Source organism: Coffea arabica, chromosome 4c (assembly GCF_036785885.1).
Source record: "Coffea arabica cultivar ET-39 chromosome 4c, Coffea Arabica ET-39 HiFi, whole genome shotgun sequence".
In the NCBI taxonomy this organism is placed as follows: Eukaryota; Viridiplantae; Streptophyta; class Magnoliopsida; order Gentianales; family Rubiaceae; genus Coffea; species Coffea arabica.
The window spans coordinates 3,714,563-3,731,027 of NC_092316.1; the positions used below are offsets into that span (position 1 = coordinate 3,714,563).

At 35.5% G+C, this 16,465-nt stretch overlaps 1 protein-coding gene across 2 annotated transcripts; it reads right to left on the reverse strand.

The window, feature by feature from the left end:
• Window positions 1-784: 784 nt before the first annotated feature.
• Window positions 785-7,869, reverse strand: LOC113739636 (topless-related protein 1). 2 transcript variants are annotated; one of them, XM_027266902.2, is made up of 26 exons: window positions 7,744-7,869; window positions 6,996-7,140; window positions 6,675-6,854; window positions 6,469-6,582; window positions 6,228-6,386; window positions 5,954-6,131; window positions 5,745-5,868; window positions 5,555-5,661; window positions 5,293-5,458; window positions 5,072-5,181; window positions 4,889-4,958; window positions 4,724-4,797; window positions 4,556-4,651; window positions 4,362-4,457; window positions 4,147-4,274; window positions 3,798-4,032; window positions 3,529-3,687; window positions 3,339-3,425; window positions 3,002-3,148; window positions 2,752-2,862; window positions 2,491-2,670; window positions 2,271-2,399; window positions 2,091-2,186; window positions 1,577-1,765; window positions 1,335-1,501; window positions 785-1,237 (listed from the first exon to the last, which is right to left on the reverse strand). In XM_027266902.2, exons 2-26 carry the CDS (start codon window positions 7,073-7,075, stop codon window positions 1,027-1,029), a joined length of 3,393 nt encoding a protein of 1,130 aa, XP_027122703.1. In that variant the 5' UTR covers window positions 7,076-7,140; window positions 7,744-7,869; the 3' UTR covers window positions 785-1,026. The 2 variants fall into 2 exon arrangements, with proteins under 2 accessions (XP_027122703.1, XP_071901619.1); XM_072045518.1 differs by having other exon boundaries at window positions 5,293-5,467.
• Between the last annotated feature and the right edge of the window lie 8,596 nt (window positions 7,870-16,465).

Consider the following 16,465-nt stretch of genomic DNA (forward strand, 5'->3'; position numbering starts at 1 on the left):
TCTTTTTTTATGTATATCCTATGATTTCTGCTATATCCCATGATTTCTGCTCTATTTTAGGATAGAATAATTTACTCCTAATGTATTTTAGGATAGAATAAATTAGCTCCTAATTTTTAGGAAATTACAGATTTCATGGAATTGACAAAAGTTCAATTCCATTTGTATAAATGTTGTACAGAGTCTAGAACAAGAGATATGACAGAACAATTCAGTTTTCTTTTTTTGTTCATTGTGATTATTAGGTAGCTTGTAGCTCTGGCAAAAACGTTCCACTGATTACCAGTCTTTCTGAGTAACTCTCGGCCAGAACAATGTACTGGTGTCTGGTGAACTCAAAAAATGGCAGGACTGTGTATTGGTGTCTGGTGACCAAGTAGCTGCAATTGACGTCTGGTGAGGCTATTACATGTACTCGGGCTTGTCTATTTGCAACAATGGCGGCAATTGCTGGGGAGTTTGTGGTTAGAACTATGAAACGGCAAACCTTGGAGTGTTGGACAAACACAATTGCCCGGGTACCTGATTTGGGTTGACAATCAACTTTCCCTTCTGTTTCCCAACAAATACGAGAGGATATGCCAAATGGGGCAGATGACTTTGGAGAGTGTGTGTGTGTTCCTCTACTGCCACTAAAACCTCAACGTTTATGAGGGTTGAAAGTAAATATAAGATGCATAAAAAACTTGAAGATTTGTTTAGGCCACATCTTGATTTACTGTTAAAGATCTTTTCCACATACCCAAATACACAAAAGGCAAATAAATAAACTGCACATGAAAAATGAAAAAAATTATTTATAAGCAACTCAGCAACTGTCGGACTAATGCTATGCAACCAGCCAAAAACAAATCTGACAAAGAAGGTGGCATCTGCTCGAGCAGAATTTCCACGCTGAGCTGGGCTCTTGAGTAATAGTTGAAATCAACCATTTAAGGGATTCAAATTTTTCTACTTCTTGTGCAACAGAATGGAGCTTGCCAAGAAACAAAACCAGGTAAAATTGGCATTTCCCCATCTATCCAGTCATCTCTGCGCCTGATCAGAGCTTGAGCCTCCAGCTGCACTCGCTGGTAAACTGCTTGCAGATCCATTATCGACCAGTGGAGGGACACCCCATCTGCCATCAGATTCAAGGGGCTCAAAAACATGGACCGCACCATCTGATAAACCTATAGCAAACTGGTTTGGATCCTGTGGATGTGCAGCAATTACAAGTGGCTGGACATTGGAGTTGCTGCACAGGAAGTGAGAATTTTTGGGAATGATTAATACACAGCAGAAGTATGAAACGCAGAGAATTATTTACACTAATACGCATAGTGCAGGAGTACCTTATACTGTTGGGAAGATAAGCAGGAGGACTTATACGACATCTCATTTGTAAGTGAGTTGCTGTGAACACGCACACTGCAGCATCTAAGAAGCTGGCATACACCAGCTGGCTATCGCAAGAGAATGTTGCATGAGAAATTGGAGCACCAGATTCACGCGGAAGCCACTATAAGGAATCAAAATATCAGCCTGATAGCAGAGGGAAGTTCAACAGCTGAGTTTACATGAATCGGCAACTTACCTGCTTGACACATTCCAGTTTTGTTGTCTCATATATGGCAAGCTGAGTCTCGTGGACAACCAGGAAGTGAATCTGATCCTGATGGAACTGCACACGAGTGTCCGATTGTGCCATAGGTGTCCTGCCTGAAGGAATTTGCAAAAATCTAGCCTTTTGCTTTTCCCATCCATCCGAGTTCCACACACATAGCTGCATAGCAACATAATTAGTTAAAAAATCAGAACAGAATCAGACATCAGTCAGTAGTGATTCAGAATTCAATCACTGCTAATAGAATGGTTTCAAGAAGGCTATTTTGAGAATCAAATCCAATGGGAATCAGGGAATTCCATGCAACAAAGAAAAAGCACACTAAGCCAGGCACTTGAAGTTAATGACATTTGCATGGTTGGCTTGTTAGACCCAACCATGCAGAGCGTCCAGCCTGATTTCTTTATTTAATTTAGCAGGAACAATTGCAAAACAGTTCCATCACAAGAACTAAATGACTGCAGGACACAGAATAGTTGTTAACCTGCGCATCTGCTCCTGATGAGACTAACACATTTAGTACATGGGAGAAAGCAAGGCCAGTAATTCTTTTAGAATGGCCTTTTAGCTTGCTTTTCACCTGCAACAACAGAAACGGAATTATTTCATTACAGACTTATTCACTAGAGTCACAAGGATACAGTAGAAAAGCATGTCTACACACCTCATCTACACGAACGTTGTATATCTGAATAGTTGAGTCATCCATGCCAATAGCAATAATGTTGTTATCTTGAGGATGAAATGCTAAGAAAGTAGCTGCAGGAGGTGGAGGCATGAAAGTTGTCATTGTCTGCATTGTCCAGAAGAAACTGAGATTAGTCAAATGAGCAATGAGCATGTATGATAGCATTCAAGGACGACAATTTATAAGCATTTCGCACCTTAAATGTCATCATATTGAACAGGGATATTTTTCCTCCTGACGCTGACATCACATAAGAATCATTCTTAGACAGTGCAAAGCAGTGTATAGCCTCCTCAGGACTCGAATCAATTACATCATTTGTCATTAATATGCCACTTGCTGGTTGCCATAATTGAGGGGACGTACTGGCAGTTGCCTACAGATGAAACAACAGTTTGTCACTAAGATTTCAAATTCCAAATGACCACTGAAAGAGGTAATTTTGAGTTTCTTATACCTTGCCACTTGAATTACGGTCATTTCTCTGCCATTTCCAGAGCAGATGAATGGCATTTGATGCTAATGCTAAAATGGCACTACCTGAATTTGTATACATCAATCTTGATATCTGGCAAGGCAAATGACCGAGCTCTCAATCAGTGAGACTTTATATGACCAACACAACGGGGAGCTTATTGAGAAACTGATATATATATATATATATATGAAACAAGACAATGAGTAAGAACTGTTGTGGTGGGAAGGACCTTTGTCACCCTCAGATTCTCTGGAAGCTTCAATGACCGGCACTGAGAAGGTTCACTAATTTCGGTGAGCTTCCAAATTTTGGATTTGTCATTTGTTTCTTCATTGAGTCGAGGTTTGACATCTCCCAGGTTTCTTGATTCTCCATTCTAATGAAATAATTCACATGCCACCAGAGATATCAAATGCTTGAATTTGCAAGCAACATGAAATGTCTCATGTCTAGATGGTTTAGTTTACCAAGGGATGAATGCTCCTTATAACAGTAGTTACTGATTCCAAAGATCATTAAAATATTCAATTTGGAGATTAATAGTTGAAGTGTCCATAGATACAAACCACTGCAGAAATACTGACAACAGAGGCTACCCTGTCTGCAAGTCCTGAACTATTAGTAGCTGCCGCTGCTATTGGATTCAACGAGGGCTGTAGGATATGAAAATATAGCACATTCTCAAGTCATGGTTCCTTCAAGATTCAGGTTAATATTTAGCAAGCAAAGATATATGCAAATACATATATATACCACCTTGGTTGCAGCCTCAGCTTGTGATGCATCATAAGCAAGATTTTCAAATGTTCGCAGCAATCGAAGACCATCATTATTTGCTAGAATTTTGATCCCATTTTCATTGGTAGAAACAGCCAACAGGATGCCCTCTTTATTGAACCTGATTCGAGGGCTTGCCTTTGATGAGGGAAAAGGAATGGAGACTTAGTCCAAACTTGTAGCACAGTCATGATTATTCCAGCTTTAACATATCAGGAAGATCTAAAAGAAAAAAAGAAAAGACTTACTGGGAGACCTCCATCAGCATCAATAGTTGTCAGAAGTTGAACATTGTCCATATCCCAAAACTTGACGGAGAAATCATCACCAGCTGCCAAAAACCGGTTCCTAGTTGTATCAAACTGCACAACACCCAGCGAACGTTTTCGAAAGCCTTGGTATGTCCTCTTCACAGCACCTTCACTTTCATTCCATTCAACAATGTGGGATTCCCCATCTTTGCTGGTCCCACAAGAAAAAAGCCTGGAAAGCAATCAACCCGACCAACAAAGGAATATGGAAAAAAAGACAATGAAAAGCTTTCAGTATAATTGTGGAAGATTCTGGAATATATTAAACATAATTAATGAGCTTAACCTCGTTCCATCAGCACTATAGGCCATTGTTGTACACCAACGGCCAGGCGCATCATAGTCAACTCGTGATCCCAAATTATCATATAACCATGCTTTAATTTTCCCATCTAGGGCTGTTGAAAAGATAAACTGAAATAAAAATAAAGGCACAAGTAAGCTGATGCTCCTGGAGCTTAGAATAATCAATAGGAATATGACATTTAATAGCTTTACTACCTGAATATTTTCTTTGTAGTGGGGGCACACAGAATAAACTGGAGCCTCATGACCTTCAAAGGTATATTGTTTTGAACCACTTGCCGCATCCCAAACCTAAGATCATCAAGGACGAGAGGAAGTTTCAAATAATCAACTACCAACCATTACAACTCCATGACAGCAAAAGGAATACCTATCAATGTCAAACCAACCTTAATTGTCTTGTCATCACCACATGTTATCACGCAGAGCTGCTTGTGGGGGTGAGAGAATGCTAGATCATTGACTCCACCTACATGAGCATCAATCTGGAAAGGCATAGATCAGTGCAAGTTGAACAATAATGGACTGACAAGGTTTAAATTATTCTCATAATATACCTCCAAATGCTGTCGAATATCATCATTGCCATGATAAGAGTATATTTGTACAATGTGCCTTGAATATGCAACTCCTATTTAAGAGAAAAAGGGAAAAAAAAAATACATCAGACTTGTGTCTCAAAATTCAATGTAAAAATTTTTTAAAAAAAATCAAATCCCTACCAAATAAAGATCCATCAGGGCTCCAAATCACACGGTTAACTGAGACATGAGGATCTTTCACTAGAGCAGCCTGAAATCAACAAGAATGCATCAATTTTTGGAGAGATGCGACAATGTCATTAAGCTAAAGTAAATTCACAAAAAAGCAATGGCCTGTTTATAACACACAGTTGACAATCTGACCTGCAGAGGCATAGTACATGCACTCAGGTCCCAAACTTTGAAGTTCCTTAGTATCAATCTCTTCCTGGAGCCAACTTCCCAAAGTCCAGTATCCCCCACATTGGTACCCACTGTTGCATCAGATTGCATGAATTTAAATCAATCATTAGGAAATACAGCATGATCACCAAGCAAACATCCCGGATCCAAGTTGTTTTGGGGAGGAATCACCGCAACCATACCTAGGAGTAGAGTCTGTTGGATAGGATGAAAGTCCATGCTCATAGGAGATGATCCTTGATTCAGAGTTCGTGCCAGAGTCTTTGGCAAATCATCAGGAACACTAAATGCTTGACTATGACCATGTCCAGGAAATGACACTGGCAGCACATTGACTGGAAGATTTACCTGCACATGTTGAACACAGCATAAAGGATGACGTACCATATGGTACTCTTAAAAGCTAAACTCAGAAAGCAAAATGTATTGGATTCAATGAGCTACCTCTTCAGTCAAACTTATAGGCCTTGTTCTTTTGCTTAATTGATCAGAATCTCCAGATGGGTAGTCCACAGAAGTTGCTGGCGGAGTCCTAGGATGCTTAAGAACGGCTACACAAGGCAATGGAAAATTTTTTCTTGTGAGGAATTCTACTAGAAGTATACTTGACATGTTGAAGTTTAAAAATATTTACCTGGCACAGGTGGAGCACCAATACCTATAGGTCCACCGGAAACAGCTGGATGAGTAACTGCAGGTGGATTAGACATCCACCCAGCAAGAGGAGCTGGAACTGGTGCTGGAGTAGGTTGAAAGGGCTGAAAATATTACCCAATAGAAAATAAGTACAATAAGTGAGAATGAGAAAAATTAATAATTGCTGAATGGGTTCAGAATACTAACCCCATGTATGCCAAGAGGAGGAAAACCCCCAGCTTTTGGTACTGATCCAAGCAAGGGATTGCCTGCAGGAGAGGGAGCACGAGCACCATTTGCTTGTCCACAAGAGTGGTCAACAAAAAGAGTTTTAATGTCTGGATTTGGCCTGGGGTTTTTACAAAGTTGGTGCTGCCAATTTAAGCTGCAATATGCCCACAGTGCCAGTCATGACAACTTCCATATTAACGTTAAAGCTCTGGCACTTGAACTGAACGTTTAAGCCCAAGCAAAAGTTTACCTTTGATTAATAAGAGTCCGTAACCTGGAATTTTTAAGGTTAGGAAACTGCAATTTATCACGAAATAGGGGATTTGCTTCAATAAGCTTCTTGAGCTCAACCAGCATAATTGCTCGGGCTGATTTAGTATCTCCATATTTGGAAAGCTGCTCATTCTCTCTAAAACAATGGAAACCCAACTTAGTAGATATTGCAAAATTAACAAATAAACTATACAAAAATGTTGTGAGTTAATACTTGCCTAAAGTTCTCCAGTGTCAGCAGCTGAGTTATCTCCTTAAAAAGTTCTTCGTTAAAGGAAGCAAAGACTTTAAGATCCTTGACAAGAATTTCAACAGCCTTGGTCCGGTCATGCCTGCAAACAAACATCATTTCACATGAATACACCACGAAAAGTGATCATTTTTACGCTAATAATTTGACATTTACTAGCAACCACAAGCTTACTTATCCAATGCCTCAAGATATTTCTGCTTTCTGATCTCAAAGAAGATCTTCATTGAATAGCGGTTATCATCAACTTTTGTGAAACCAGAGAGGTACTTCTCAACTTCATCCCAATTACCATTATGCACTTCATCCTCAAAGTATTTCATGTTAAAGAAAAACCCAGATTCTTGTTCAAGCCTATCATCAGAAAACTCCATAATTATTACCATTTCATTGGAAAAATGCTCAAAATAAATACATGCAAAAAAAAGAAGCATATTAAAAAAAAAAAAAGAATACACACGTGTATATTTGTGATAAATGCAAAAGACCACCTACTTGTGGACTGTCTCCTTGAACTTTTCCTCATCCAGAAACTGTAAGATCAAGAACACAAGTTCTCTGCTGAGTGATGTCATTGTTATCAAGCTACCTTTGGCTTCAAACACCAGAGCCACAATAAACAGCTAAGATCATAGCAGATCTGCAAAACCCACAAATTGATTTACAATATCATACCTATGCAAATAAATAAATTAATTAAATAATAGGTCAGTGCCACTAAGACTTTGTTAATTAGCGGGTCCAAGCATTTAATTATTGCGGGACACAACCTTCTAAACTCTAATAAAATAATCATAAGATTTAACTTGTCCTTGCCCAAAATAAAGGTCCCTCTTTTAACCTCAACTCCTCTTGCCCAAAGAGAAAAATAACCCAAGTCAGATCATAGAACTGATCTGCAATCCAAAATAGAGGAAAACAAGACAGCACAAGATCATCATCATACAGCTTTCAGCATGCACCGACAAATACATGTGGAAAGGTTGAGCAGGAAAAAGAAAAGCAAAAAGAAAAATAAAGACTTCAACTTTAACGGATCAGAGAAATGAAAGTTGCTTTAAAACACCTTGGAATCCAAGATGAAAAAAGAAAAGAGGACGCAAATGAAGAACCCAAAAAGCAAGTCAAGACTTCTCATCCATAATATAGAACAGAGGATGAGAAGAAAGTAAAAGATTTTTAAAAAAGAAAAAACACAGTTGTACATATACGACATAGTAACAAAGATTCAGAAAACTTCTACCTTAAACCAGAACAGGAACTCGGACAGGGATCAAAAGTCCTATTTCTGCTGGAGAGCTTCTATCTCTACTTTATCTCACTACCCAATCTTGGAGAAATTAAAATAAGACCTGAGTTTTGTTTAGCAAATGTTCATTTTTATAGGCAGATAAGTCAAGCAAGGTAATGGTGATAAGTACTTGCGCTTATCAGTATCTGAAGCTGTGCTTATAATAAGTCCAAGTACTGTGGGCCCCACTGAGCCGGCTACATTTTGTCTGACTCAATCGGCTTGGAATCTTCAGCTAAGAGCTGTCTCCCTTAAGTTGTAAACATAAAAAACGTGGACCGTACCTTATTGACGTACGTTAGCAAATTCTGAGCCGTTGGATGATACTGCGGACCGTTTATTGGGGCTGTGAATCGGGGGTTGTGAAGTGAGGAATGCCTGCAGCTGAGAAGCAGGGAGTAATAATTCGGACAGTGGCTCTGGCTCTGGCTCTGGCTCTGGCTCTGGCTCAGATAATTATAGATCCCTTCCACTTTAAAGTTACAAAGGTTTCTGGGTGACGCGCTTCAAAAATAATTGGTCCAGTTTTGACCGCAAATTACAAGACTTTGCCATTGAATTCTCTTGTCTTTATTATAACACGAGATGCACTGGCGAAAACGACAGCAGATGCAAAATCAATTTTTCGCCGATATTCTGGCGAGAGGATTTTCCACAAACGAGAACAGAGGACTTGCAAACGTTTTCTCTGGGAAAATACCGAGTCAGTACACCGTGTCACTTTAGCGTCTCATCACTATTAAGCACTGCTTGTTCTTTCTAATTAATGAGTCATGGATAATCTAAAGGAGGGAAAGGTCAGACCACTGATTAAAGGCATGAGTATATTATTGTCTTGATCTGTTGTCCACGCGCACGTGGAGGCTTTTGAACTACACTCTAGCCCGATGAATGTTGCATCCTGCATGGAGAGATGTCTTTGCTGACAGAAAGAAAGAAAGAAAGGAAATTTATCCTTTAACAAATGGACATAAATGATGTATACAAGAAGGAAGGAAAATTCAAGAGTTGTGCGAGTCACCTATGCCATCCCTTCTGGACATGTGCTTTATCTGTTTTTAGCGCAAAATGTCAAGAGACTCGGGATCAAAGATTGAAAAAAAAAATTTTTTAAATACACTACAAAGCCAAGGGAGTTTGTTCGGATTGATATGATTTCAGATAAAATAATTTACTTCATAAATTTTAATCACCTTGTTTTTTCAAAAAAATTTATCTTTTTGTTACTCCCTCCATCCCATTCAAAATGTTATTATGTTTTTCATTTTGAAATATCTCAAAACATTTGTTACGGTGAAAAAAGTAAAAGTATCTTTTAGCCCTTTTTTTTTTAAATATAATCATTCTTTCTAATCATATGTATGTTATCATTTAAATTAAAATTTTAAATTTATAGAAATAAAATTGAAATAAAAAAAACACAAACATCACACAATCAAATCACACTTACTATTTTTAAAAATTGAATTCTTGAAGGATAATTAAATAATTGGGACGGAGGGATTGTTTCTGCGATACAGCCTTCGTCTGCCCAACACCGTGAACCATAAATAGTTGCTACCGAAAATTTGCGCTTGTCCAATGTCGTGACCCTTCAAGTTAGGCCATGAATGTTACGGCACTTTCCGTCTTTCTTTTTCTTTTTGTTTTGATTTCTTTGTTTGATTGATGTACGTAATGGCAATTTCGTGTTGCTATGTAAGTGGACAGCTTTCATGTCAAATTTTAAGGATTGATGCTGGAGCTGTAGGTGGGTGGGGACTAGGGAAATGTTTTGACAGTGGTCCATCTCGTCCGAATCATGACATCCAATCTAGACATTCTAGACCTGATCATCGTTGTCTCACACTTCAGTACTGAAGCAGGTTTCGAAGCTCTTTTTTACCAGTTAAAAATTTTGAAGCCAGTGGATCTGGTCATTCGCAAGTTTTAACAGTAGTATTTTGGTCGTTAAAGCAACTATGTACTTGTCTTCGATCGGCAGGGATTAGATGCCTCTTAAGGCTCTGATTAAGGAAACGGACTTGCGGGAGGTGTAGGATGTAACATTTCACGCGAATAGATTCCTAAAGACTTTTATACTTAATTCAATTGTGTCAATTGCATGGATTCTTCTAGGAAACATGATAACCAAAAAAAGATTAAAAAAATATATATGGGTCTAAAGCTAAATTTTATTTGTAAATATGTTAATTTTTTACCCTTGGAATTAAAATGTGAGGATTTTTATGATAGATTACCCTTTTTTTTTTTGTGTTGGTGTGGTTATTTCACGTCTCACGATACGAAATAAGAAAATATTGTATCGTGTACTTTATGATTGTTATCTGGTATTAATCATTAACTCTATGCCAATTATGGTAATCATATCTAAAATTTATGACCTTTGGCATATATATTGCAAATCCAATGAGACAGGAAGCGGTGTAGAATCTACGCGTGCATTTTTTTAAAAAAAAAAAATTCAAGGAAAGACTCCAATTCTTATACTCGTAAAGAAGAAGAAGACAGAAAAGGAATGAATTGTGAATAGAAATTCGTTGCGGAATTAATAATTATCGGACTAACTTAAATTAATTAAAGTAAATGCTTACATTTGCAGTGTATGCTGTCGCGTGTTGTGTGGCTGGCATCCCAAATCCAACAATGGGCTGGACGAGGCATTTCATTATTATTCCGGATTAAGCCACGCTCTTCATTAGTTAACTCTTGTTTGGATGACGTGGCGGCAGCCTTATTTGGACGTGTTTTCCTTACATTTATTTCCAAACCAATAATATTTTCCTTGTTTCTAATCTGATACACTTTGTCGGATTGCGACGTGTTTGGTTTGCTGTGTAATGCACATGACTGCGACATCCGATAAGTATCTGGGAAAAAGAAAATTGAAAGCGAATGCCCCAACTGCCCATTTCCCATTTGAAGACCAACAACACATCATTGAAGGTTTAAACTCCGTTGAATTGCAAGGGATTCTTTTCCTATCAGGCAGTCTAATGTGTTTTTTTCTTTTTTTTTTTTTTTGAATTTCTTGTGATTACATAAATAATTGGCTATTTTAACTTGAGTCTAATAATAGTCGTGCACGTCAATAATTAAGTAATGCCAACAAACGAATACCAACAATCCAAAGACGCCAGGGCGGCACTAATTGATTCGGCACAACAAATTACTTAGAAAAACACATAAAAGAAAGGCGGCAGCAGTAAAATTTAGGGTTAATCATATTTTATGCCCTTAAAGAATACTCCATTTCTCAGTTTACCCCCTAACCTTTAATTTTGCTCACTTAATCCCCTTTAGGACAAAATTGCCCTTGCATTATTTTGACTTTTCATTTACCTTGTTTTCCTTTTTTTATTTCTTTTTCTCTTTCTTCTTTATTCAATTCTTCCTCTTTCCCATAAAAATCTTCACCTTAATGATTGAAATTAAAAAAAGAGGAATTGCAAATATCTATCTTCTCCTTAAATAATTAAAAAAATATTCAAATCACTTTCCTAAAATACAAATTTTTTAGCCTTTCAATTCTTTTAATTTTGGGTTTTCCTCTTTCCTTTCTAGTTTCTCATTTTATTGCCAAGAAAATATCTTAAAATGAAATTGTGACCTGATTAATAACCATCAATTGAAATTTGTGACACGTGGCATCATACAAAAAATAAAATTTAGTTTTTGATGCTTTTTAAACCTTCACCCAGAAATATGCAATTACAAACTCAAAACAAAAATTTTCATTGAAATGAAATTTCTATTGGGAAGGAATAAAGTAGAGAAGAAAGAGAAAAGAAATAAAAGAAAGGAAAACAATTTCATCTTATGATATTTTCTTGAGAATAAAATGAGAAACTAGAAAAGAAAGAGGAAAACCCAAAATTAAAAGAATTGAAAGACTAAAAAATTGTATTTTAGGAAAGTGATTTGAATATTTTTTTAATCATTTAAGGAGAAGATAGATATCTGCAATTCCTCTTTTTTAATTTCAATCATTAAGGTGAAGATTTTTGTGGGAAAAAGGAAGAATTAAATAAAGAAGAAAGAGAAAAAGAAATAAAAGAAAGGAAAACAAGGTAAATGAAAAGTCAAAATAATGCAATGGTAATTTTGTCCTAAAGGGGGTTAAGTAAACAAAATTAAAGATTAGGGGGTAAATTGAGAAATGAGGTATTTTTTAAAGGGATAAAATGTGATTAACCCTAAAATTTATGTTGCATTCAACTTCAAAGTCTATCCTGTAGATTTATCCTTCAAACTGGGAAGTGATGAATCAGGATAATCTCAAATTAGGTTGTCGGCATTTATATAACTTCAGAAATAGGACAGCATGTGACGAGCTCTGTACAGTTTAAACGAGTGAGGACTGAGGACAAAGCAAATTATATCATATCACCTATTCAATTGAGATGGTGGCATTCCATATTACTATTGCATATATAACTTGGACGGTATTTCAATTTATAATTTATTAATTATTTTAATATATTTCTTCTTCTTCTTCTTCTTTCCTTTTGACAAACGAAAGTTGAGGTAATCTAAAAATCTACATTACTTTATACTTTGATATTTTACCTTCAAATGGATAATTCTAATACACTGGCTTTTATTCTAAGACGTAATTAATTTTTAGGAAAATTTTTGTATTCAATTTTACAATTTTAATCTATAAAATGTTAGAGGAAACAAAAAGGTTTTGTTTCATGCCAAATTTTAACTCTAAACTAGAGAAGCATAGCAGTAATTGTCAATTTTAATGTAAATATGATGTATTTGTTAAGATTTGTTAGTATGGCTCGCGAGCAATTTGAATCAAAAAATTTTGATTTGTATTCGAGTTGAATCAAAAGTAGAGCTTGAATTCAAAAATACTCAACTCGTTAATTTGCAAGTTGGCTTGATATTTTATATATATATATATATATACGTATACATTTTATTTTTTATTTTAATAGTATAATTACATATATTTCCTAAAATTTTATTAGTTGGTTAAAAATTATTTTTTATTCATTTTTAAAAAAATAAAATAATTATTTTTATTTTTTAAAACTCGAGCTCGACTTGAATTTGAGTTAAACTCGAGTTTGAACTTTACATTGAGAGCTCGTCCATCTTGCTTGATAAAACTAAGGCCCTGTTTGATAACCTATTTTAACACTTAAATTTAATGAATTCAAATATTAACATATTTTTTATAACAAAAAGTTAAACACATGATTTAATTAAGTGACACTGAATTTTCTAAGTAAAATTTGCTCCCAAAATTAAGTGACAAACTATTCACTTATCACTGAATGTGATATCCACTCAAATATATTAAATTTAATACTTAACAGTTTAATAATTTTATGGATTCAAATTTCAATTTTATCAAACGCACTCTAAATCTCGATTTGACTCGATTATATCAAAATGCGACTAGACTTGATTCATTTGCACTCCATTTATTAGGCATTAGTTAATATCAAACTGGCCATATAAATATACATAGTCACATTTATTATGTTTCTATATTTAGATACATTTTCGAATTAATTGCATTGTTGTAAACAAATGGGTAATTTCATCACACGCCTCTTAATCAAACCCTGTATTTATTAAAGGAAAAGGGAAAAAAAAAAAAGGGTAATTGCAGAGTTGTTTGCGCCTCTCGAGCTTCATCAACCATGTGTACTTAAGTGATAAGTTACTAAATTTAAAGGACAAGTTTAGAATGACACATAAGGGTAGCAAATTCTAGATCCTACTATATATAAGATCGCTTTTATAACCGGTGGGTGTGGATCGGAATGCCAATCTCACGAGAAAGTTCATTCAAGGTTACGTTACACATCGCTTTCCCCAGTCCCAAGAGAAGTCATCTCGAAAAAATGAGACGATACATATTCAACACAAAAGCTGGTAACGTCTGGAAAATGACATAAAACATGATCATAGCACGAGAAAGTGAAAAACGTACGCTATTTTGGTAATATCCTCTCCCCTGCAGCAGTGGTAGTCGTAGTATTTAAAGGGGAGAGAGAGAGAGAGAGAGCATATTAAGGTGTCAGTGTCGGACAGTGCATTATTTACTTAAATTCAATTTTGGAGTATTATTGGAACTTGGAAGTGCGAAACTCCGAAAGTGGGCTTACGCCATAATAATATGACTTGTCCTTTCTGCTCAAGGAGGTGGAGCGGTCCCCACGTGTTCACTGTCCCAAAATTGAAAAAAATAATAATAATAATAATAAAGAGGTAGACTAGTACTAGTACTCCCGAAAGAAAATAGTACAAGACGAAGATGGTCGCCTGAAAAGGTAGGTTTAACCGTTTAAATACTCCACCACTTGATCAAGTTACCTCATGGCTCGTGGCATTGTCAATTGCTGACTCTGATACTCTCCGGTCTCCACCACAATTAGCAGCCCTTCCCTTCCTCCATCAATATCTTTCCCTTTTGCTTCCTTGGGTGGAAAAGTCTTTCTCTCTCTTTTTTTTTTTTTTTTAATAATTTCCTCCGTCTGTTCTCCCTCAGGTGCTCAGTTATATGAGAATTTTCATAAATGAGCTATAGTCTCGAACACGTGATCTATCGACACGTCTTGATTTTAGTGACAACTGGAAAAATCAAATTCATCCGAACTTTTTAATTTTTTTAAAAATACCCATTTTAAAATTTTTTCATGGTAATAGTATTGCCTATAATAATTTACATTATTATGCAAATCACAATGAGGATGAAAAGTGATATACTGCTGTCCTATAAAATTTTTTTTAAATAATTATTTTGTTCTTGATTTTATGTACATGCCTGCCGTATGAGTCTTGATTTTATGTACGCGACTATTTTATTTTATTTTATTTTTTTGCCCTTCCAGAAAAGGATGATTTTCTTGGTAATGGGGATCTAGTACAACGTTATGTGGTATTTTCTCCGTCTCATTTTGGTAGTTCTAATTTTTTTTTTTACACAGTTTAAGAAAAAGTAGTTAACTTTGTTTGAACAATCAATTTAGGTAACTATTTTTCTAAAATACCCTCACATTAATTAGAGTACAATTTTATGGAAACTTGAATTGATGGTAAAAAAAGAATCAACTTTCATTAAATGTGATAGATTTATAGTAATAATAACTTACATTGAATAAGGGTATTTTAGAAAAATTAAAATATAAATACATTTTTTAATTAAAAAATAAACTATAATTTGAAATAAAAAAAATATATAACTATCAAGGTGGACGGAGGGAGTATGTTTCCCGTACAGAGAAGCTGGTTTTTTCTTAAATGAAGAAACGAATGTATTCTGCTAATGTAGAAAACCAACATAAAGGTGACAAATGGATAGTGGTGGGCCAAGCAAGCAAGGACAAGCAAACTTGTTAACCGGCCAGGCATCAAGGGCAAAACCGGCAACATAATTTGTTGTGGGACCTCTCGGAATTGACAATGGCGCGAAATGGTCAGTAAAACCTTCTGTTGGCGCCAAAGAAATGCAATGGCGCGAAATGTATTCTGACGATTAAGATATTTCCAAATTGCCCGCGTGCCACTGGTCAGGAGGGAGATTTGTTATCAAAACTTGGATTTGTTTAAAGGCGTGCTCTATCATTTTGGCAAGTGGCGTGCTTTAACTTTCATGAAAACCACACGCTTTTAAGTTATTATAATTAATTGATATATATGAGATCATATTAGTAACTTTAATCAACTATGTTCGATTTAGTTGACCATGAACAATCATATAAATTAGTCCTATTAATAGTTGTATAAATAAGCCTAAGTAGTTATAATCGTTGGAATCCACTATCTGACAATGATCTAACAACAAATTGAGAGATAACAATGATCCATATCTATCACCATCTTATGAGCTAGCATCAAGGAATCGACAATAGATTAGACCCTTAATTAGTTATAATCGTCGGAATTGACTGTCCAATTTAATTGTTATAATGAGTTGTTATCATCTTAGCCCAACAACGAATTGGGGAATTCATAGGAAGATGATCCATATATACAATCGTCTACTTATGAGGTAGCACCAAGGAATCTATAATCAAATTAGAGACTTAATTAGTTATAATCGTCGGAATTGACTATCCAATTTAATTGTTATAATGAGTTGTTATCATCTTAGCCCAACAACGAATTGGAGAATTCATCGATTCCGATGATCCATATCTACAATTGTCTACTTATGAGTTAGCACCAAGGAATCTATAATCAAATTAGAGACTTAATTAGTTATAATCATCGGAATCGACTATCTGATTAATTGCTGTAATTAGCTATTATCGTTATAGTCTTACAACGCATTAGGAAATTCATAACGAAATGATCCATATCTATTACCATTTTCTTATGAGCAAGCACCACATCTATCGACTATCGGATTGAATGCATAATTAGGTGGTATTTGGTAAAAAGGTTTTGGTATAGAGAATTGAAATAAATCTCATAATCATTGTTTGGATTACTACTATCGGAATTGAAATTTTGGAATTATATCTAAAAATTTGGAGTTTTCCAATTCCCTAGTAATTTGAAGGGTATTGGATAAAAGCCAAGTCTGATTCCCTTTTAGAAACGAGGCTCGTCCCACTACTTGTTAAAAATTAATATATAATTATATAATATATTTATAATAAAAAATGTAAATGTAATTATATTTATAAATATTATATACACATGT